Here is a 22,521-nt window from a genome sequence, read left to right as displayed (position 1 = left end):
CACAATGATGTTGGTTTTTAATGCAGTGCCGCCTGAGGGAATGAAGGTCACGGGCATTCAATGTTGGTTTTTGGCCTTGCCGCTTACGTGTAGAAAATTCTCCAGATTCTCTGGATCTTTTGATTATATTATGGACTGTAGATGATGGAATCACTAAATTCCTTGCAGTTGAATGTTGAGAAACATTGTTCTTAAACTGTTGGACCATTTTTTAACACACGTGTTCACAAAGTGGTGATCCTCACCCCATCTTTGCTTGTGAATGGCTGAGCCTTTTGGAGATGCTCCTTTTATACCCAATCATGACACTCACCTGTTTCCAATTAGGTATTCTTTGAGCATTCATCAACTTTCCCAGTCTTTTGTTGCCCCGTCCCAACTTTTTTGAAACGCGTTGCAGGCATCCATTTCAAAATGAGCAAATATTTGCACAAAAACAATAACGTTTATCAGGTTAACATTAAATATCTTGTCTTTGTGGTGTATTCAATTGAATATAGGTTGAAGAGGATTTTCAAATCATTGTATTCTGTTTTTATTTACATTTTACACAACGTCCCGACTTCACTGGAAATGGGGTTGTACTAACAACCAGACAAACTTAAATCTGCAGCTACAACATCAATGTTTTTAACATGTAGCCGGACTGAAAGCATTTCCACCGCCAATCGAGAGATGAGGAACCCAGAAGGATGTGGCTGAAAAAAACTCAACTTTAAAAGACCACCTAAAACGTGATACATGTGCCCTTTTCACTTTAACAAAAAGCCCAGAGAGGAACATCTTAGTTTGTGGCTGGGATATAACATACCACCAAAGAAGATAAAGATGATTGACAGCAGTGTCATGAGAATAACAGGTATGATTTCATGTTTGTGGAGAACAAATCACTGTAATATTAATCATGAGCAACAACATGTATTACCCTTTAATGAACAGTTAAAATGTGAAATGTGTTTGGGCTGCTGGTCAGTATGAACCTAAAAATGCCATAATTTGTGCTATAAAATGCAGTATTTTAATTTTAATCTGAATTTAATATTGTAGCTGTTATTATGTACCAGGTTTTCTCTTGGTTTCTGGTGCACAGATGTGATGGTCTTACCAGTGGGAAGTAGTGGGGTTGATGGAAGGTTAGTGGTGTAATTAAAGTGTTGTAATGAAAACCCTAATGCCTCACTTCTTGATAATCACATCCTGTATCACTGCCCTCAGATGAACAAGATGAGAATGATCAAGGTGAAAAAGTCATCATGTGATGCCCAGGGATGGAGGATTACACCTGTTCAAAGGGGCCCACCATCACGTATGAAACGCATCCACCACCATCAGGACCGCAACACCCTGTAGCTGACTGCATCTTAGAGAGTGATGCAGACTCATGTCTGTATGCAGGCATTCCACTCTGAGAATTTCAAACACTTCACCATCAATGCCGGTTGTGGCCCAAATTCTAATGACTTTGATGAAACTAAGACAAAACTTTGTCATGGCTGATTTGGCACACCGATTTAAAATATCACAAGATCAGGTCAGCAGGACAGTGGGACTGTGGGTAGACATTATGTGTGAACACATGAAGAATCTCACTGTGTGGTTGCATTGTGAAACAATCAAAGCAACATTGGCAAAAGCTTTAAAAGAGCGCATTGTTAACAACCTGTGTAACTGACTGCACACAGGCAGTTTTACAAAAAGCAAAAAACCTGGATTCAAGAAGTGAGTCATACAGTCACTATTATGCAAATAACAGTTCAGTATTTAGTGGCTGTTTCCCCCTCTGGAATAATCATGTTTATTTCTTATGCTTATGGTGGAAAATGTAGTAACATGAACTGAGCACAGATTTTTTATTTCTTTTGGAACATATATTGGAAATGTATTGAAAACACTGTTTTCCTTGTAACAAAAAATAAAAAAATGAAAGTCTCTTATTTCCATCCTTCTTTATTTTCCTTCACACAGTGCTCTTTTGTTTTCTGTAACACACATTACACCTGTTAAGTGATGACTGTATTTTTAAGAGATTCAGACATTCGGGGCAGATCAAAACCTTCTTTGCAACAAATTCATCCACTAATGTTGGAAGCATATGTGAAAAGTACAAATTCTGGTAGTGTTTCATGTTCAATTCAATTCAATTCAATTTTATTTATATAGCGCCAAATCACAACAAACAGTTGCCCCAAGGCGCTTTATATTGTAAGGCAAGGCCATACAATAATTACGTAAAAACCCCAAAGGTCAAAACGACCCCCTGTGAGCAAGCACTTGGCGACAGTGGGAAGGAAAAACTCCCTTTTAACAGGAAGAAACCTCCAGCAGAACCAGGCTCAGGGAGGGGCAGTCTTCTGCTGGGACTGGTTGGGGCTGAGGGAGAGAACCAGGAAAAAGACATGCTGTGGAGGGGAGCAGAGATCAATCACTAATGATTAAATGCAGAGTGGTGCATACAGAGCAAAAAGAGAAAGAAACACTCAGTGCATTATGGGAACCCCCCGTTGTGTGTGGGCCGCCAGAAGAGGAGGTACTGCTGGCCCACCACCAGTGGGCGCCCTGCCTGAAGTGCGGGCTTCAGGCACGAGAGGGCGCTGCCGCAACGGACACAGCCGGGGGTGACAGCTGTCACTCATTATCTCTTGACAGCTGTCACCCATCTACTCAACATCATCTCACTCCATAAAGACCAGACGTCATCTCCACCTCGTTGCCGAGATATCTTACTTCATTGGAGGTAATATCCTCAGCCATTTGTGTTACTTATAAGCTGTATATTGTGAGTGTTTGCAGGAGTACCGGTCCCTCTTCCTGTGGAGGCTGAGTGAGTGCAGGACGGCACTCTTTTCCTCTGAGGGATCACTGTAAATTCATCAGCGTATTGAGTGAGAGGTGGAGGTGGCATTCCCACTGTTGTTGTTACTGGGTGTGCACACACCTACACTTGACTGTCTTTGTTCTCGCCAGCAGTACCAGATCCGACAGTCGGGGACGGTGATCACCTGGGAATTCGGGACTTGGCGGCTCCAGTATTTACCAGGTTCGGTGGCGGCGGAAATCATGTGGTTCCGGCTCTTCTCAGGACAGACGTCTTCTATCCTCGAGCCTGCCCACACGTCACCTTTGTGATTTGACTGTAATTACAAGGTCTGTCCATAAAGTATAGGTCCTTTTTATTTTTTTCAAAAACTATATGGATTTCATTCATATGTTTTTACGTCAGTCATGCTTGAACCCTCGTGCGCATGCGTGAGTTTTTCCATGCCTGTCGGTGACGTCATTTGCCTGTGAGCACTCCTTGTGGGAGGAGTCGTCCAGCCCCTCGTCGGAATTCCTTTGAGAAGTTGCTGAGAGACTGGCGCTTTGTTTGATCAAATATTTTTCTAAACCTGTGAGACACATCGAAGTGGACATGGTTCGAAAAATTAAGCTGGTTTTCAGTGAAAATTTTAACGGCTGATGAGAGATTTTGAGGTGATACTGTCGCTTTAAGGACTTCCCACGGTGCGAGACGTCGCGCTGCGCTCTCAGGCGGCGTCATCAGCCTGTTTCAAGCTGAAAACCTCCACATTTCAGGCTCTATTGATCCAGAACGTCGTGGGAGAACAGAGAAGTTTCAGAAGAAGTCGGTTTCAGCATTTTATCCGGATATTCCACTGTTAAAGGAGATTTTTTAATGAAAGACGTGCGGACGGGTCCGCGCGTCGGCTCGCAGCCGCCGCGATGCTCCGCCACAGGAAAAACACCTCTGTTGGAAGCCTTAAGGACAAGTTGGACCATGTCCAGCTGTTAAACAATTTCTCATATACTCACTCCACTGAAAGCCATCAAAAGCCGCCTGGATTTTACAAATGGTTATCAACACGGAGGTGCTTTTCCTGTGCCGCCGCACCGCGCCGGCTGCGTCCCGACGCGTGGACCCGTCCGCACGTCTTTCATTAAAAAAATCTCCTTTAACAGTGGAATATCCGGATAAAATGCTGAAACCGACTTCTTCTGAAACTTCTCTGTTCTCCCACGATGTTCTGGATCAATAGAGCCTGAAATGTGGAGGTTTTCAGCTTGAAACAGGCTGATGACGCCGCCTGAGAGCGCAGCGCGACGTCTCGCACCGTGGGAAGTCCTTAAAGCGACAGTATCACCTCAAAATCTCTCATCAGCCGTTAAAATTTTCACTGAAAACCAGCTTAATTTTTCGAACCATGTCCACTTCGATGTGTCTCACAGGTTTAGAAAAATATTTGATCAAACAAAGCGCCAGTCTCTCAGCAACTTCTCAGACAAAGGAATTCCGACGAGGGGCTGGACGACTCCTCCCACAAGGAGTGCTCACAGGCGAATGACGTCACCGACAGGCATGGAAAAACTCACGCATGCGCACGAGGGTTCAAGCATAACTGACGTAAAAACATATGAATGAAATCCATATAGTTTTTGAAAAAAATAAAAAGGACCTATACTTTATGGACAGCCCTCATATATTCTGAGGTTGTCTGTATTTCGTTGTGCACATTTCACAACATTAAATTGTTACTTTTTGGCTCATCTATTGACCGTTCATTTGCGCCCCCTGTTGTGGGTCCGTGTCACTACACTTTCACAACACCCCCCAGCAGTCTAAGTCTATAGCAGCATAACTAAGGGATGGTTCAGGGTCACCTGATCCAGCCCTAACTATAAGCTTTAGCAAAAAGGAAAGTTTTAAGCCTAATCTTAAAAGTAGAGAGGGTGTCTGTCTCCCTGATCCGAATTGGGAGCTGGTTCCACAGGAGAGGAGCCTGAAAGCTGAAGGCTCTGCCTCCCATTCTACTCTTACAAACCCTAGGAACTACAAGTAAGCCTGCAGTCTGAGAGCGAAGCGCTCTATTGGGGTGATATGGTACTATGAGGTCCCTAAGATAAGAAGGGACCTGATTATTCAAAACCTTATAAGTAAGAAGAAGAATTTTAAATTCTATTCTAGAATTAACAGGAAGCCAATGAAGAGAGGCCAATATGGGTGAAATATGCTCTCTCCTTCTAGTCCCCATCAGTACTCATGTGTCTGTAAAGACTTTGTCAAATGAAATGTCCAACTCCAGGTGCTCAGTTGCTGTCCAGATAACCAGCTGCAGGCACATCACTGTCAAATGGACCTGGAAGGATGTAAAAATAAAGTGCAAAGAATGGGCCTAGAGTTTATTTTAATGAAGGCTCACATGTATTCTGTCACTTTAGTTCATACGAGGTCTGTCCGTAAAGTATAGGTCCTTTTTTCATAAACTATATGGATTTCATTCATATGTTTTTACGTCAGACATGCTTGAACCCTCGTGCGCATGCGTGAGTTTTTCCATGCCTGTCGGTGACGTCATTCGCCTGTGAGCACTCCTTGTGGGAGGAGTCGTCCAGCCCCTCGTCGGAATTCCTTTGTCTGAGAAGTTGCTGAGAGACTGGCGCTTTGTTGGATCAAAATTTTTTCTAAACCTGAGAGACACATCGAAGTGGACACGGTTCGAAAAATTAAGCTGGTTTTCAGTGAAAATTTTAACAGCTGATGAGAGATTTTGAGGTGATTCTGTCGCTTTAAGGACTTTTCACGGTGCGAGACGTCGCTCAGCGCTCTCAGGCAGCGTCATCAGCCTGTTTCAAGCTTAAAACCTCCACATTTCAGGCTCTATTGATCCAGGACGTCGTGAGAGAACAGAGACGTTTCAGAAGAAGTCGGTTTCAGCATTTTATCCGGATATTCCACTGTCAAAGGAGATTTTTTTAATGAAAGACGTGCGGACGGGTCCACGCAGCCGACGCGGTGCGGCGGCACAGGAAAAACACCTCCGTGTTGATAACCATTTGTTAAAATCCAGTTGGCTTTTGATGGCTTTCAGTGGAGTGAGTATATGAGAAATTGTTTATCAGCTGGAGATGTTCCAACTTGTCCTCAAGGCTTCCAACAGAGGTGTTTTTCCTGTGATGGAGCGTTGCGGCGGCTGCGAGCCGACGCTGCAATCCGCCCGCACGTCTTTCATTAAAAAAATCTCCTTTAACAGTGGAATATCCGGATAAAATGCTGAAACCGACTTCTTCTGAAACTTCTCTGTTCTCTCACGACGTCCTGGATCAATAGAGCCTGAAATGTGGAGGTTTTAAGCTTGAAACAGGCTGATGACGCCGTCTGAGAGCGCTGAGCGACGTCTCGCACTGTGAAAAGTCCTTAAAGCGACAGAATCACCTCAAAATCTCTCATCAGCTGTTAAAATTTTCACTGAAGACCAGCTTAATTTTTCGAACCATGTCCACTTCGATGTGTCTCACAGGTTTAGAAAAAATTTTGATCAAACAAAGCGCCAGTCTCTCAGCAACTTCTCAGACAAAGGAATTCCGACGAGGGGCTGGACGACTCCTCCCACAAGGAGTGCTCACAGGCGAATGACGTCACCGACAGGCGTGGAAAAACTCACGCATGCGCACGAGGGTTCAAGCATGTCTGACGTAAAAACATATGAATGAAATCCATATAGTTTTTGAAAAAAATAAAAAGGACCTATACTTTACGGACAGACCTCGTACATTATAATAAACCAAAGTTACCCACCTGGAGATCTGTCTTGACCTGCGATGCCTGAACACCCGCTGTTTGTATTTCACCTGATGCTGAAACTCAAACCCAGGCTCGGTGATCAGGGACTTTAAGGCATCTGCTGGCCTCTATGTCTGCCTTAAGGTAAGTAAGTTGTGTCCAAAGCCTCTTTTAGCAGAACAGGGCCGACCTTATCACTGTGCAGGTCCAAATACGCCTCAGAGTTTTTCAGATTGTTTATGTCCTCCCTGTGTGAAGCAAGAGCTAAGAAAGGAGCTAAAAATGCTATCATATGTTATTTTAAGCAACTTCTTCATTTCAACCTCCCACCTCTCTATATTGGTAGACAACGGGATTGTAATGTTGCCTCGTTTGAGCTGTGACAGCTGCTGTTTCTATCTCTAGGCCTCATAAAAAGTGGATTATCGCAAACAGTTAACATGTAAACAAACACCCGATCCAGTTCTTACCGGACGTCTCAGCCATAATTCACGCAAAGCCTCATAGGGGCTGGGAATAAGGTGGATACCATGCAGAAACTCCGATAAATGCCAGGATGAGCTGTGAAGAAATGGGTGGGCAATGGGAGTTGGTACCTCTAGATCAAAACACTGGAAATAGAACACGAGAAAGTTACTTACACAAATGACACCATCTGGCACTGGTGTGAGGGAATTGTGATGGTTAAACAGTGTATAATCCAAATAAGCATGAATGTGAACCCATAAACGTGAGTGCCCAGGAAACAAAGCCAAAGATGGGCAATGAGCAGGACTGTCAAAATAAAAGCACAAGGATATTAAAAACAAAGAGGCAATAGCAATAGCTAACAACACAGAGAAGATTACACTGGGCATAGAACCCACAGACAAACACAAGCAATGTACTGGGAAGGACATAACACAAGGAAGGACACCAAGGTAAAGATCACTAACACTAAAATGTGAACCATGACACCTGTGCTTTTCAAAGGCATCAAACTGAGCTTTCTTTGTAACAACCAACTCCACCAGGTGATTTCATTGATGATCTCATCCCATCTGCTCAAAGTGATGTTAATCAGTGAAATCACCTGATAGAGTTGGTGGTTACAAAGAATACCTGCACCCTCTTGGCTCTTTCTGGAATCAGTTTGACACCTATGCTTTAAGCCCATTTCACACCGGTGAACACATAATAACTCTGAAAATCATTGTCATTTAAAGATTAAAAAAAGACATCTTAAAGAAATTACATCAATTGGTGACACTCAAGTGACTATTAACTTGATTTAAATATTGACTCTACCTAAGTGAGCATTTTTTTTTGGGGGGGGGGGGGGGGGGGGGTTCCACGTTGGTCAAACCGTTCTTTTTAAAGTAAATGTCAAACACAGTAATTCCAAAATTAGTCTATGACTGCTGTTCCATCAGGTTCATCTGCACTTTATTTAGGCTTTTACAGAATGAGCTATACATGATGATAGTAATGCTTGATGCTAAACACGTTCACATATTCAGTATCACAATCTACAACATGAATGGATTATTTCTCTGCAAACTGCCATGTTTTATAAAGCAAATGGAGCCGGGATAATCTATGACTGTTTTGGATCTGGACTGAAGTATACATGTGTAAAATGCAGAAAGATGAGCAGCACAAAGCATCATTGTGCAAAATTTTCAGACCCTGTTGCAAACATACATGCTTATCAAGCAGCTGTTGATGGCTTACATAATTATAATAATTAGAATAATCAGTGGCTTGTAGTTACTGCATATGTAATATATTGCTGTGCATTTACGTTAATGTCTTTTGTTTTCCAGACCATCTGCCATCAATCTGAGACCAATGTTAACACATGCTGTATGTGCAAACATAAACACGAGTACAAATTACTGAAATCTGTCATCAAGGAATTTTGATCTGTGCAGAAATGCATAGAGTACAGAGGTACCCACAGACAATCACACTCATGCACACATACAGAAGTGCAGAATATTACATATGTACACCCATCATGGATATTAATGTCAAATTAGCATTAGGCTTGCAATGACACCCCCCCTCCCCCATGCCCCTACCCCACCTGGGCCAGAAGGATTGTACAACATGCATTTTTACTAGTAATACTAACAGTAATAATAATTATAATAATTTGATGGATACAATTAATGTTGGGTTTTCTGAAACCAACACATGGTCAAAGTTATACACAAAAGGTCCAGTTTATACACTTGGCTGAATCTCTCAAACAACATTTTGCTTTGATCAGACATCTTTGTTGTAGCCATCAACAAGCCACTCTTCTTGGCAGAATTAGTCGACTTCAATGAAATTTTCGGTTTCCTGGCAAAAATCCCACTTTTAAGCAGCCTAGACAGTTGAAATTGGGCTGAAGTCAGGACGTTGGGAAGGGTGTTCCTAAGGCTTAATAGTAGCCTGCTTGATCCATTACATAAGCAGCTTTGAAGTGTGTTTGTGGTCATTGCCCTGTTGGAAAATTCAGTTGTGTCCAAATTTCAACATCTAGCCCATGATTTGAGGTTGTGCTGCAATCTGTAGTAGCCATCCTCCTTCATTATTCTATCCACTTTGTTCAGTGCACTAGTTGTGCTGGATAGAAAACAGCCACAGACCATGATGCTACGACCACCGTGCTAAACAGTTGGTCATTGTTCTTTTGGTTGGGGTTTCCCCATCTCCAATCATTAAAACCATTCCTCTGTTCACTGGGGTCCAAAAAACACAATCTTTACCATATCTGACATAAGGCTTTCCTCCAGAGGTGTCGTCTCTGTCCATTTGTTCAGCTGCAATCTTGACATGCGCTTGAAGGAGTCAATTCTGAAGCAAGGGCTCATTTCATGGGGAGCAGTGCAAAATTTAGGCCTCGACCACACGGAAACAGAACTTTTCCTTTGTAGTTTTCAAAGAAGTGTTTTGTAAACACAGCACCATTTCAAATGTGGTGTTGTAACACTCCCACAAAAAAGGAAAAAAAAAAACACAAAACAACAAAGTCTTTTTCCATAAGTGACGACACTTCTGAACTAACTTGTATGTACTACCAGTTGTCTGAAGTGATTATCTTGAAATCTATACAGTTATTTAGAAATGGCTCCAAGAGACATTTGGAACGTGTGTAAATGTAAGATCCTCTTCCTGAGATCTGCACTGAGACCTTGAGGTTTCCCTATTGTACTCTGTGTTGAGTCCAGTGGATGCTGTCAAACAGAGACCTTCTGAACTGGACGTTGAGAGTCCCTGGCCTCAGCCACTTCAAAAGACATTATGGAAATTGTAGTGCCACTGAATTCATTATTTAATTGGGTGTATGTACATTTTTTAATCATGTGTTCAGTAAACCCAGTGGAAGTTAAAACTTGTGCAAAATTACAGTTATATGTTGTACAATCCTGCTACCCCTTTAAAAGAGGAGCTCAAAGATATACATAATCCCAATATGGCCTAGGCATTCTTGTCTATGATGCATGTATGTAAACTTCTGACCACATATATGTGTGCATAAAAAAATGCAGGCACATGCATTTTGTCTCCATACAAGCAGTCGTGTGGGTTTTACTCCTCGCTTTCTTTCTGAAACAGCAACTTTTAAAAGTCTTGTTGAGGATTTGAGATACTGTATGTCAACAGCAATCCTTCCGTTAGAGATTTGCTGTTTTTTTTATTTTTAAAATACAATAAAACAACATCTCTCCTCATCAACCACAAATAATTTCCAGTGCCTTTTCACTTTGTTTCATCTCACAATAGGTCCAAAGACTCAAGGTACAATGACTTAATACTCCTCATTTTCTTAACATGACATGACATGCTGTGACAAAATCCATCTTTCTCAATAACCAGTGAAAAACACATTAAATAACAGAATGATGATATCCTCATGTTGTGTCCACTTTGAATTCTGCAACTGAAAAACAACCAGGAGTGATGCAAACCAACTCTTCATTGTGTCATTCCTGTCCAACAGTGATCTGTCACAATGGAATGAAAATCAAAAAGAGTCTCAGAGTACCACCAAGCCAACAGGCTCTTGTACCCATTGTTGTCTCATAGAAAATAATAATAATAAAAAAAATACTGATAGGCTTGTTGTGGAGCAGCAATCCTCCAGTTCTCTTTGCACATCTTCTGAAATGCGTAGCAGCATTAATCCATTCTGTCACCACTTTATCGTGATTTTTCTGGTCCAGTCCTGCTGGATGAAGCGCTGTCTCCATTTGTCTCTCAGCCCCAACCAGCAGGTGTTGGGATTTTATGTCCCCAAACTAGTAGTCACAATGGGAGTAGCGGTGGTCATTTTCTGGCCTTTTTTGCCCTTGCTCCCACCTCTCCGATTGCGCTCGTCTTGTCGTTCCCTTTTATTCTTCCGGTCTGAAATGAAATTTCACAAGAAACAGGCAACAGGTTACACGGACATCTTTTCAACTGCTTCAGCTATCAACCAGATTTCGTAAGAAGAAGCGGCTCAACAACATGTGATGCAGTTGAAAGCATGGCTTCATGAGAACTAGTGGAGTGCCACTAGGAAGTTTGTATTCCTATAGAAAATTGGGAGTTTAAGTAGATTTTTCATGGATGGTCGTATGAGGCTGGGTTTGAAGGTGGGATGTACAAAGAGGTGTACTTACTCTTACATCGTTTTAAGAAAGTGTACATTTGTTAAGGCGTAGTTGATATTGAGATACAAAGAGACATGCAAATACAGTTATTTAAAAAAAAAGATTGCTATTCATCCAACATGGTCAGACATACACACACACACACACACACACACACACACACACACACACACACACACACACACACCACACACACACACACACACACACACACACACACACACACACACACACACACACACAGAGATATAGGAAGGAATAAATACAGTTGGTGTACATGTGGCATATGTACACTAACTGTACATGATATCTCAAGCATATCATCTTGAGATGTGTAAGAATATATGGTAAAATATTAATAAGATAGTCAACTGTCCACATTGGCATCTGGGGTGACGGAAACTGACATATTTTCACGCTTTTCAAAATTATCTTTTTTTTCCAACAACTATAAATTTTATTAAAACAACCTGGTGTATCATTTGAATGTGTAGCTATGTTCCATTATATCACAAACCATCATACAAAAGTTTCTATAGCCATAGCTGGTATATTTCTCACAGTATTACTAGAGGTCAGGGTAATGCCATCCAGAGTAGGGATCTGGTTAGACACCATGTTTCTAAGATTTGTGGGGCCAAGTACAATAACTTCAGTTTTATCTGAGTTTAAAAGCAGGAAATTAGAGGTCATCCATGTCTTTATGTCTGTAAGACAATCCTGCAGTTTAGCTAATTAGTGTGTGTCCTCTGGCTTCATGGATAGATAAAGCTGGGAATCATCTGCGTAACAGTGAAAATTTAAGCAATGCTGTCTAATAATACTGCCTAAGGGAAGCATGTATAAAGTGAATAAAATTGGTCCTAGCACAGAACCTTGTGGAACTCCATAATTAACCTTAGTCTCATTTGTAACCTTCACTAATGCTGTTTCTGTACTATGATGAATTCTAAACCCTGACTGAAACTCTTCAAATAGACCATTCCTCTGCAGATGATCAGTTAGCTGTTTTACAACTACCCTTTCAAGAATTTTTGAGAGAAAAGGAAGGTTGGAGATTGGCCTATAATTACACTCAACAAAAATATAAATGCAACACTTTTGGTTTTGCACCCATTTTGTATGAGATGAACTCAAAGAACACCATGATTAGTGCACAGGTGTGCTTTAGACTGCCCACAATAAAACGCCACTCTGAAAGGTGCAGTTTTATCACACGGCACAATGCCACAGATGTCGCAAGATTTGAGGGAGCGTGCAATTGGCATGCTGACAGCAGGAATGTCAACCAGAGCAGTTGCTCTTGTATTGAATGTTCATTTCTCTACCATAAGCCGTCTCCAAAGGAGTTTCAGAGAATTTGGCAGTACATCCAACCAGCCTCACAACCGCAGACCACGTGTAACCACATCAGCCCAGGACCTCCACATCTAGCATGTTCACCTCCAAGATCGTCTGAGACCAGCCACTCAGACAGCTGCTGAAACAATCGGTTTGCATAACCAAAGAATTTCTGCACAAACTGTCAGAAACCATCTCAGGGAAGCTCATCTGCATGCTCGTCATCCTCATCGGGATCTCGACCTGACTCCAGTTCGTCGTCATAACCGACTTGAGTCGGCAAATGCTCACATTCACTGGTGTTTGGCACATTGGAGAGGTGTTCTCTTCATGGATGAATCCCGGTTCACACTGTCCAGGGCAGATGGCAGACAGCTTGTGTGGCATCGTGTGGGTGAGCAGTTTTCTGATGTCAATGTTGTGGATCGAGTGGCCCATGGTGGCGGTAGGGTTATGGTATGGGCAGGCGTCTGTTATGGACGAAGAACACAGGTGCATTTTATTGATGGCATTTTGAATGCACAGAGATACTGTGATGAGATCCTGAGGCCCATTGTTGTGCCATACATCCAAGAACATCACCTCATGTTGCAGCAGGATAATGCACGGCCCCATGTTGCAAGGATCTGTACAGAATTCTTGGAAGCTGAAAATGTCCCAGTTCTTGCATGGCCGGAATACTCACCAGACATATCATCCATTGAGCATGTTTGGGATGCTCTGGACCGGCGTATACGACAGCGTGTACCAGTTCCTGCCAATATCCAGCAACTTCGCACAGCCATTGAAGAGGAGTGGACCAACATTCCACAGGCCACAACTGACAACCTGATCAACTCTATGCGAAGATGTGTTGCACTGCATGAGGCAAATGCTGGTCACACCAGATACTGACTGGTATCCCCCCCCCAATAAAACAAAACTGCACCTTTCAGAGTGGCCTTTTATTGTGGACAGTCTAAGGCACACCTGTGCACTAATCATGGTGTCTAATCAGCATCTTGATATGGCACACCTGTGAGGTGGGATGGATTATCTCAGCAAAGGAGAAGTGCTCACTATCACACATTTAGACTGGGTTGTGAACAATATTTGAGGGAAATGGTGATATTGTGTATGTGGAAAAAGTTTTAGATCTTTGAGTTCATCTCATACAAAATGGGAGCAAAACCAAAAGTGTTGCGTTTATATTTTTGCTGAGTGTAGCTAAGATAGCTGGGTCAAGTGATGGCTTTTTAAGTAATGGTTTAATTAATGCCACCTTAAAAGCCTGTGGTACATAGCCAACTAATAAAGATAGATTGATCATATTTAAGACCAAAGCATTAATTAATGGTAGGGCTTCCTTGAGCAGCCTGGTAGGAATGGGGTCTAATAGACATGTTGATGGTTTGGAGGAAGTAACTAATGAAAATAACTCAGACAGAACAATCGGAGAGAAAGAGTCTAACCAAATACCGGCATCACTGAAAGCAGTCAAAGAGAACGATATGTCTTTGGGATGGTTATGAGTAATTTTTTCTCTAATAGTTAAAATTTTATTAGCAAAGAAAGTCATGAAGTCATTACAAGTTAAAGTTAAAGGAATACTCGGCTCAATAGAGCTCTGACTCTTTGTCAGCCTGGCTACAGTGCTGAAAAGAAACCTGCGGTTGTTCTTATTTTCTTCAATTAGTGATGAGTATTAAGATGTTCTAGCTTTACGGAGGGCTTTTTTTTATAGCGCAACAGACTCTTTTTCCAGGCTAAGTGAAGATCTTCTAAATTAGTGAGACGCCATTTCCTCTCCAACTTACGGGTTATCTGCTTTAAGCTGCAGGTTTGTGAGTTATACCACGGAGTCAGGCACTTCTGATTTAAGGTTCTCTTTTTCAGAGGAGCTACAACATCCGAAGTTGTCCTCAAAGAGGATATAAAACTATTGATGAGATAATCTATCTTAGTCACAGAGTTTAGGTAGCTACTCTGCCCTGTGTTGGTATATGGCATTGGAGAACATAAAGAAGGAATCATATCCTTAAACCTAGTTACAGTGCTTTCTGAAAGACTTCTACTGTAATGAAACTTATTCCCCACTGCTGGGTAGTCCATCAGAGTAAATGTAAATGTTATTAAGAAATGATGAGACAGAAGGGAGTTTTCAGGGAATACTGTTAAGTCTTCAATTTCCATACCATAAGTCAGAACAAGATCTAAGATATGATTAAAGTGGTGGGTGGACTCATTTACATTTTGAGCAAAGCCAATTGAGTCTAATAACAGATTAAATGCAGTGTTGAGGGTGTCATTCTCAGCATCTGTGTGGATGTTAAAATCGCCCACTATAATTATCTTATCTGAGCTAAGCACTAAGTCAGACAAAAGGTCCGAAAATTCACAGAGAAACTCACAGTAACGACCAGGTGGATGATAGATAATAACAAATAAAACTGGCTTTTCGGACTTCCAATTTGGATGGACGAGACTAAGAGTCAAGCTTTCAAATGAATTAAAGCTCTGTCTGGGTTTTGGATTAATTAATAAGCTGGAATGGAAGATTGCTGCTAATCCTCCGCCTCGGCCCATGCTACGAGCGTTCTGGCAGTTAGTGTGACTCGGGGGTGTTGACTCATTTAAACTAACATATTCATCCTGCTGTAACCAGGTTTCTGTAAGGCAGAATAAATCAATATGTTGATCAATTATTATATCATTTACTAACAGGGACTTAGAAGAGAGAGATCTATTGTTTAATAGACCACATTTAACTGTTTTAGTCTGTGGTGGAGTTGAAGGTGCTATATTATTTTTTCTTTTTGAATTTTTATGCTTAAATAGATTTTTGCTGGTTATTGGTGGTCTGGGAGCAGGCACCATCTCTACGGGGATGGGGTAATGAGGGGATGGCAGGGGGAGAGAAGCTGCAGAGAGGTGTGTAAGACTACAACTCTGCTTCCTGGTCCCAAACCTGGATAGTCACAGTTTGGAGGATTTAAGAAAATTTGCCAGATTTCTAGAAATGAGAGCTGCTCCATCCAAAGTGGGATGGATTCCGTCTCTCCTAACAAGACCAGGTTTTCCCCAGAAGCTTTGCCAATTATCTATGAAGCCCACCTCATTTTTTGGACACCACTCAGACAGCCAGCAATTCAGGGAGAACATGCGGCTAAACATGTCACTCCCGGTCCGATTGGGGAGGGGCCCAGAGAAAACTACAGAGTCCGACATTGTTTTTGCAAAGTTACACACCGATTCAATGTTAATTTTAGTGACCTCCGATTGGCGTAACCGGGTGTCATTACTGCCGACGTGAATTACAATCTTACCAAATTTACGATTAGCCTTAGCCAGCAGTTTCAAATTTCCTTCAATGTCGCCTGCTCTGGCCCCCGGAAGACAATTGACTATGATTGCTGGTGTCACTAACTTCATATTTCTCAAAACAGAGTCGCCAATAACCAGAGTTTGTTCCTCGGCGGGTGTGTCGCAGAGTGGAGAAAAACGGTTAGAAATGTGAACGGGTTGGCGGTGTACACTGGGCTTCTGTTTAGAACTACGCTTCCTCCTCACAGTCACCCAGTCGGCCTGCTTTCCCGGCTGCTCGGGATCTGCCAGAGGGGAACTAACGGCGGCTAAGCTACCTTGGTCCGCGCCGACTACAGGGGCCTGGCTAGCTGTAGGATTTTCCAAGGTGCGGAGCCGAGTCTCCAATTCGCCCAGCCTGGCCTCCAAAGCTACGAATAAGCTACACTTATTACAAGTACCATTACTGCTAAAGGAGGCCGAGGAATAACTAAACATTTCACACCCAGAGCAGAAAAGTGTGGGAGAGACAGGAGGAGCCGCCATGCTAAACCGGCTAAGAGCCAGTAGCTGCGCTAAGGTAGTGGATTCCTAAAAACACACAAAGTAAATAATGTGTAAATAATTTAGAGGTAATTCAGCAGAGGGAGTGATTTAGTTAAGGCACGTGAAGATTACACTGTGAAACAAATCGTTATCTAGTTAACTAGATCAATCTAACTGCACAGATTAAACAGCTAACAGATACAACAAAACACCGCTGTGCTCTGGAACAGGAAGTGATACAATACCGCAGTGAGAGCCAACCACCAGTAGAGGCAAAGCAATAAAGAGCAGCAGAATGAGTCTCCCATCACCTTGCTGGGAGAAGCTTTTTTTCAGTGACTTCTCGGAGTGACGCTGAGCCAAGGAAGGACTGATCAGATGGTGGGATCGATCAGACCATGAGAGAGGGCAGAGCCACACAGAGTAGATGGGGTTCAGTCCACATTTCTGGGCAGAGTGAGACACCGCAGCCGAGGTGATGGAGCAGACCCACTCAATCCGAAATTCCTCACTTTTGGAAATATACAAACACTCAGTTTGACCAATGGAGCTTTGTTCTGCAAATGTGTGTCAGGTGAGAATAATTTAAAAAGAAAACGTGATGTTACTGACTGCTGAAGGTTTAATGCTTGACTAAAGTTCGCTTAGCTTTTTAGCCTTTAGCAGTAGAATCAGTCAATCAAGCTGAGTGAGCGTTTTAATTTGTAAATGATTCAATCTGTTTTTATTTTTACCAAATAAAGGTACAGTTTTTTAAATTGTTGCTTCTATCACTACACAAAACCTCAACTTTAAATAACTTAGATTTCGCTTCTAAATGAAACAAAGGCTCTTTAAACAGCAACTATTTTATTATTTTAAAAAGCTGGTTCATTTTATATTTTAACATTAAATGAATGAATCATTAAACATGTCCATGAAGTCAAAGTTCAATCAAAAAGACATTTGCACAGGTAGAAGAAGCCCCACCCCTATTGTGAAGAATTTTAAAACATTCACAATCACTAGTCCAATTCATATTTTAGAACTCTGCCCTAATCCCAACATTAAAAGCAATCACATATGCAAAGAAGAAGCAATTAAAAGTTGAAATGACGAAATAAAAAAGTTATTTCATCATGAGTTTTATGTCACATTGAGAAATCCTAATTAACCAGCACACTGCAGTCACTGTTAAATAATCTCCCATTGCATTTTGGTAGTCTGAGATGCAAACAAAACAGATCCCATTGCATTTATAATAATCGTTTGTATTCATTTATGGTGTCCACAGGGGTGGTGGCCAAGTGGTTAATGCTCCAAGGTTCCTTATAATGTTAATCAAGAAATCATCTCATCTGGAACAAGAGGTAAGTTATGGTTTTAATTTACAGATGAAGAAAGATTTGTAAAGAATCTTTACTTTTATTTTCTATGTTTTTTACTATTTTAAATAGTAAAAAGTTAATTACAAAGGTAGTTACATTAGTGTTCTAATGTAGTAACATTGCTTTTTTACAGTAATCAGATATTAATTTTGAGGTAAAAAAAAAAATGGCAAGGATTTTTTCAGAAAACTGCTGTCACACATTTCTGCACTATAGTGTTCCATGTTTTGGCCTGATGCATTTCTATTGGATAGCGTAAAGCTACGTCACAGCGCACAGCAGTAAAACTTAGATTGGGTTGAACTTTGACTGTGGCAGCACAACAACAAGCAGCAATGTGTGCTCCAAGCAGCGATTCACTGATTATCGCCTTGTTTCTGCTTAAAACTGCACTCCAGTCATCATCTATCTCAGAGAGATCTCTGAAGCTTTTGTACAACAATCATTTCCACATAAATTCAGCATTCTTTCATAATAAGAGACAGGGGACAGATCAGAGCATGACACTAGCAGGTCTGAGACTGATACCCGCGTTCAGGCTTGGGGAGTAACGGAATACATGTAACGGCGTTACGTAATTAGGATACAAAAAAAAATAACTGTATTCCGCTACAGTTACAGAAAAAAGACATATTCAGATTAAAGGTATATTTAGTAAAAGTGGGGATTAGTTCGCAGGATTACAGTTTTAATGCATTTTACGATATTATCTGTATATATTTTGTTTTCTTTGAAACGAAAACGTCCCTTCATGGACAGCGACATGACGTCTCCTGACCAGGCAAAATATTGATGAAGTACCCGAATGTTAATGCATTTTCAATGGAGATTCGCGACTGAACACACTCAGAAAAATGCTCGCAAAATACGTGTTAAAATGCCATTTTGACAGGAAAGTATTAAACTTACTCTGACACTCACACATTCCCAAATATTAGTGTTGAAAGTTATACAGATCTGCACTGTTCAAGCTGCTGAGCTGAGGCGTCCTGCAGCAGCTGCTGTGTTCAACGCAGCGCAGCTCCTAAAACCATTACTATATATATATATATATATATATATATATATATATATATATATATATATATATATATATATATATATATTTTTTTTTTTTTTTTTTACACAATTATCCTTTATTGACCGAGTTTCATTCATGAAGTCAGTGGTGTGTGTGCACATCTCTATGTGTGGGTGTGACTGTGCGCGGCACAGCGCGGGTCATTATAATCTCATTATGTTAAGGTGCAAATTTAAAAAAAAAATTCCCAGTCTTTTCGAACAATTTTAATCAGTAACGACAAGTATTTTAACTAGACATTGGTCTAGCAGTGGAAAATATCAACTAGACATAAATGAAGAGTTAATGGTCCGTGTCATCGGGCGACACAGGTACGGCAGGAAACATACAGCTGTTTATCATCCAAATATCACGGACAAAGAGACAAGAAGAACCAAAACCACTTACTTATGGAAGGAAATATTGTCTCCCTTGTTCCTCCGTTTGTGGCTTTGCCAACATGCGCAGCTTTCCGGCATATTCCACTTGTTTCTTCAACTTCTATGCACACAAATCACTAACTTGTCTGGAATTTAAATGCCGACCACGCCTCCTTACTGACAGAATTTACTTAATGGTTTTCATTATGCTGTTGTTCTTATTTTGAAAGTTCAATAAGTGTACTGATGTGTTAAACATGGTGCGAATGCCATGTGAAAGACTAAAGTAAGATCATTTTATGTTTACTGAACAAGTAGTAGACTTTTTTTGGTTTTGTATATTGTTCTGCAAGCCACTTTTAATTACAAATTCATCCGGACACCACCTGAGTTTTCATTATCCTTCATTTGTTTGGCATTTTTTGTTGAAAATTTAGCAGGTGAACGCTGGGTGTGTTTAAAACAATATTGTGGTTGCTCTTAATTCATAATGTGAAGTAAAACAGAGCATGCCATGTAAAAGAAACAGTTTTATTTTTGCTTAATAAACTGTACCATGTGGTCAAGACTATTTCTATTTAGTTTCTTTTGTCTGTATTAGCATATTTGATATTGGAGTAATCCAAAAGTAATTCAAAGTAATCAAATTACTTTACATTAATATTATGGTACTTGGATTACGTTACTGACTACATTTTTCAACAGGTAACTAGTAACTGTATCGGAATACATTTTTAAAGTAACTCTCCCAACCCTGCCTGTGTTACACATAGCCGGAATCATGCAGAGTGGCGTCAAATTTATGAATCAGTGCACATCCAAAAAGTGTCGGATTTCAGTTCCAAAACGTTCTGACAGCCATCTGTGAAGGTTCACACAGTTAGTGAAAATCGGCCGGTGGCCCCGAGTGTGATGCACATGTTCAAAACTCTCCAGGCGTGGTCCAGATGGGACACCTATCCGACGGCGGCCCATGTGTTATCTGAGGACCATCTGACCGCAATTTACATATTCCGATAGTGGCAAAATAGGATCCGAAACTATTTGAGCGCATATGAGGGAACCTCGAGATAGATCTGGCACCGCAAAGCCTGCCGGTATGACCTGTGCCACGTATAATAATGTCCACCAACCCCCCCTGACCCCCCCCCCGGCGTGCAAAGGAACTGTTGAAATGTATGTGGCACGCTTCATCATGATAATAATTATGAATTATTATCATGTACAGTGAATGTGAACAGCAGCGATCAAACCAAATGCTCTGTGCGCTACTGCACGCATGCCGCCGCAAATCTGAACAGGCTGTTATATCCACAATACACCTTACAGTACAGATATTTATCCATTCCTTCCCATGGGTGACTTAAATAATGTGAATTATTGTCTCCATTTTAACACGGGCAGCTGCCTCTCCGTGGTGCGCAGTAACATGTCATTGCACGCGTCAGGCATGGAGCTGAACGGATCTCACGTTGTAATAAATGATCACCTTCTAACTTTGTAGGAGATATAACATGGAACTTGTGCCAGGCCGTTACACCATTAATAAATATGAATCTCACCTCCAACAGCGGTCCAGGAGTGTTTCACAGCGCAAACGTGGACATGAAGCCTGGACAGGTGCCTTTGGTTAAAATCCTCTCATCCAAAAGAAAAAAAATAAGTTCATGTGATAATCCAACCATTGCGGTGTCCAGAGTTGCGTTGTGCTCCTGAAGTGGGCAAACAAGAAAAAAGAAAGTTCCCTGGAAAGGCGTCCCGTCTGAGGGACTGCATGGCCCAATTCCAGCAAACATTGAGTGAAACTGTCCAGTGGCAGGCACGTGCACATGCTTAGTGGCCCATGCAGCATTATGCACACACACACACACACGGGTGAGTGATAATTGCAGCCTCACACGTGCATGTGAGGAACACAGCGCAGTCTGTGTTTTCCATTCAGACATTTGGAGATCGGCAGTCTGCAGCACCTTTTATGGGCATCTGACAGCAGTGGACGAGGCAGTCTGTCTGCGCTCCGACAGTGATGGCCACACCTCTTTTCCTCCCAACTGTGTCGGATTATGGCAATATTTGCCGTGTCGTGCTTCCAGCAAATTCTTGCTAAGTGTGACGGGGGCATGACTCTCTGAGTTTGACTCTCTACACCCAAACCGATCCAAGGGAATAATGTGATTATTCAGCATCAGATGACAAACACCTCTTAAATGATTTTAAAGTAAGTTTTAAGCAGAAACGAAGGGATAATCTGTGATTCGCTGCTGGTGCTCCGAAATGACGCATGCGCAGTGAAGGCAGGGGGACCGTTCGGTCTGCGATCACGATTTCACTTTATATAGGCTTTGAAGGATTATGTCAAAAGTACTTCATGGATTCTCACTACATTTTCACACAAAAAAAAATCATCTTTGGAGTTCTTTAGAATACATAATTTAACAGATATCACCCTCGTTATCCTGCACTATTCTTTGAATACTTTTCACAGCTGTCATACCTAAAGTAAAGTACATAAAGTACATAAATCCTCTGTTAGAAACAGCGATCAAGGCGCTAACTTGTTTGGGATATGGAAGGCTTTAGTTTACATGATGATGTTTAGAAAACGCTTGAAGACTCTTAAAGGGTGCAAGAAAATCCAACTGATGTAAATGTGTGTCCTATAAATCATCTTAAAACTACTGCTGGCACATTTACCAAGACATTGTCAAGGGCCAAATAATGGCCTATAAGATGTGAAGAGTTGTCACAAAGTGAACATTGTGTCTGGTGTCAAATGGCCATTGTTAAGCCAGCACTCAAAACTGTCCCGTTTGGTGCACGAGGAGGGAGCTGTAACGTTTGTGTGTTGAGACTGTGCACATCTTGGAAACAGAGTGAACACGTGCCAAGGACTGGACAGTGTTCACTGCTCATTTGACAACAGCAGGGCTTACGGCGCCACCATGGTTTTCTACTGTTGTGCAGCAACAACTGTGAGTCTGTGTTTATTTCCTGGCCAGCATTTTTAGACCTACTGCACAAACAGTTGTCATTCCTCGGCTGAAGGCAATTCGAAAAGGTGTTGATTACACAACCAGTCAGAGTCATCACACAGTGTTTACAAGCTCGGTGTATTCAGATATAGACAAACACATCAGTGAAATGGCTGCAACCAAAAACCACACCGTTTATACGCTGTAGGGCCCACGCCAAGACAACTACTTTCTTCTTGATGGAACCCGAGAAGGCACAGTCGTTTATAGTAAGGCACAGTAACGTTGTTTAGAAAGTTGACTCATATATAAGATGGTTCTTATGACCAAAATAATCAACATTCTTGTGTGGAGTGAAAAATAGAATGACAATGTGAGCCTGCGAGCATAAG

General features: G+C 41.6%; 1 protein-coding gene and 1 long non-coding RNA gene across 4 annotated transcripts in view; one reads left to right on the top strand and one right to left on the bottom strand.

Annotated features, from left to right (window-relative positions):
- The first annotated feature begins 1,236 nt into the window (after positions 1–1,236).
- Positions 1,237–17,153, top strand: LOC117513853. The gene is made up of 3 exons (XR_004561732.1): positions 1,237–1,247; positions 12,632–12,634; positions 16,637–17,153. It is a non-coding gene; the product is annotated as an uncharacterized LOC117513853 (long non-coding RNA).
- Positions 10,139–22,521, bottom strand: part of rspo1 (R-spondin 1) — a 141,192-nt gene continuing 128,809 nt past the window's right edge. For all 3 annotated transcript variants that reach the window (XM_034174096.1, XM_034174098.1, XM_034174097.1), the window contains one exon: positions 10,139–10,933. In XM_034174096.1, the coding sequence (XP_034029987.1) occupies positions 10,815–10,933 (119 nt within the window). In that variant the 3' untranslated portion in view covers positions 10,139–10,814. The remainder of the gene's footprint in view (positions 10,934–22,521) is intronic.

This window comes from Thalassophryne amazonica, chromosome 7 (assembly GCF_902500255.1).
Source record: "Thalassophryne amazonica chromosome 7, fThaAma1.1, whole genome shotgun sequence".
NCBI lineage: Eukaryota > Metazoa > Chordata > Actinopteri > Batrachoidiformes > Batrachoididae > Thalassophryne > Thalassophryne amazonica.
The sequence above is the reverse complement of the archived record's forward strand: the minus strand, read 5'-3'. Positions and strand labels throughout refer to the sequence as shown.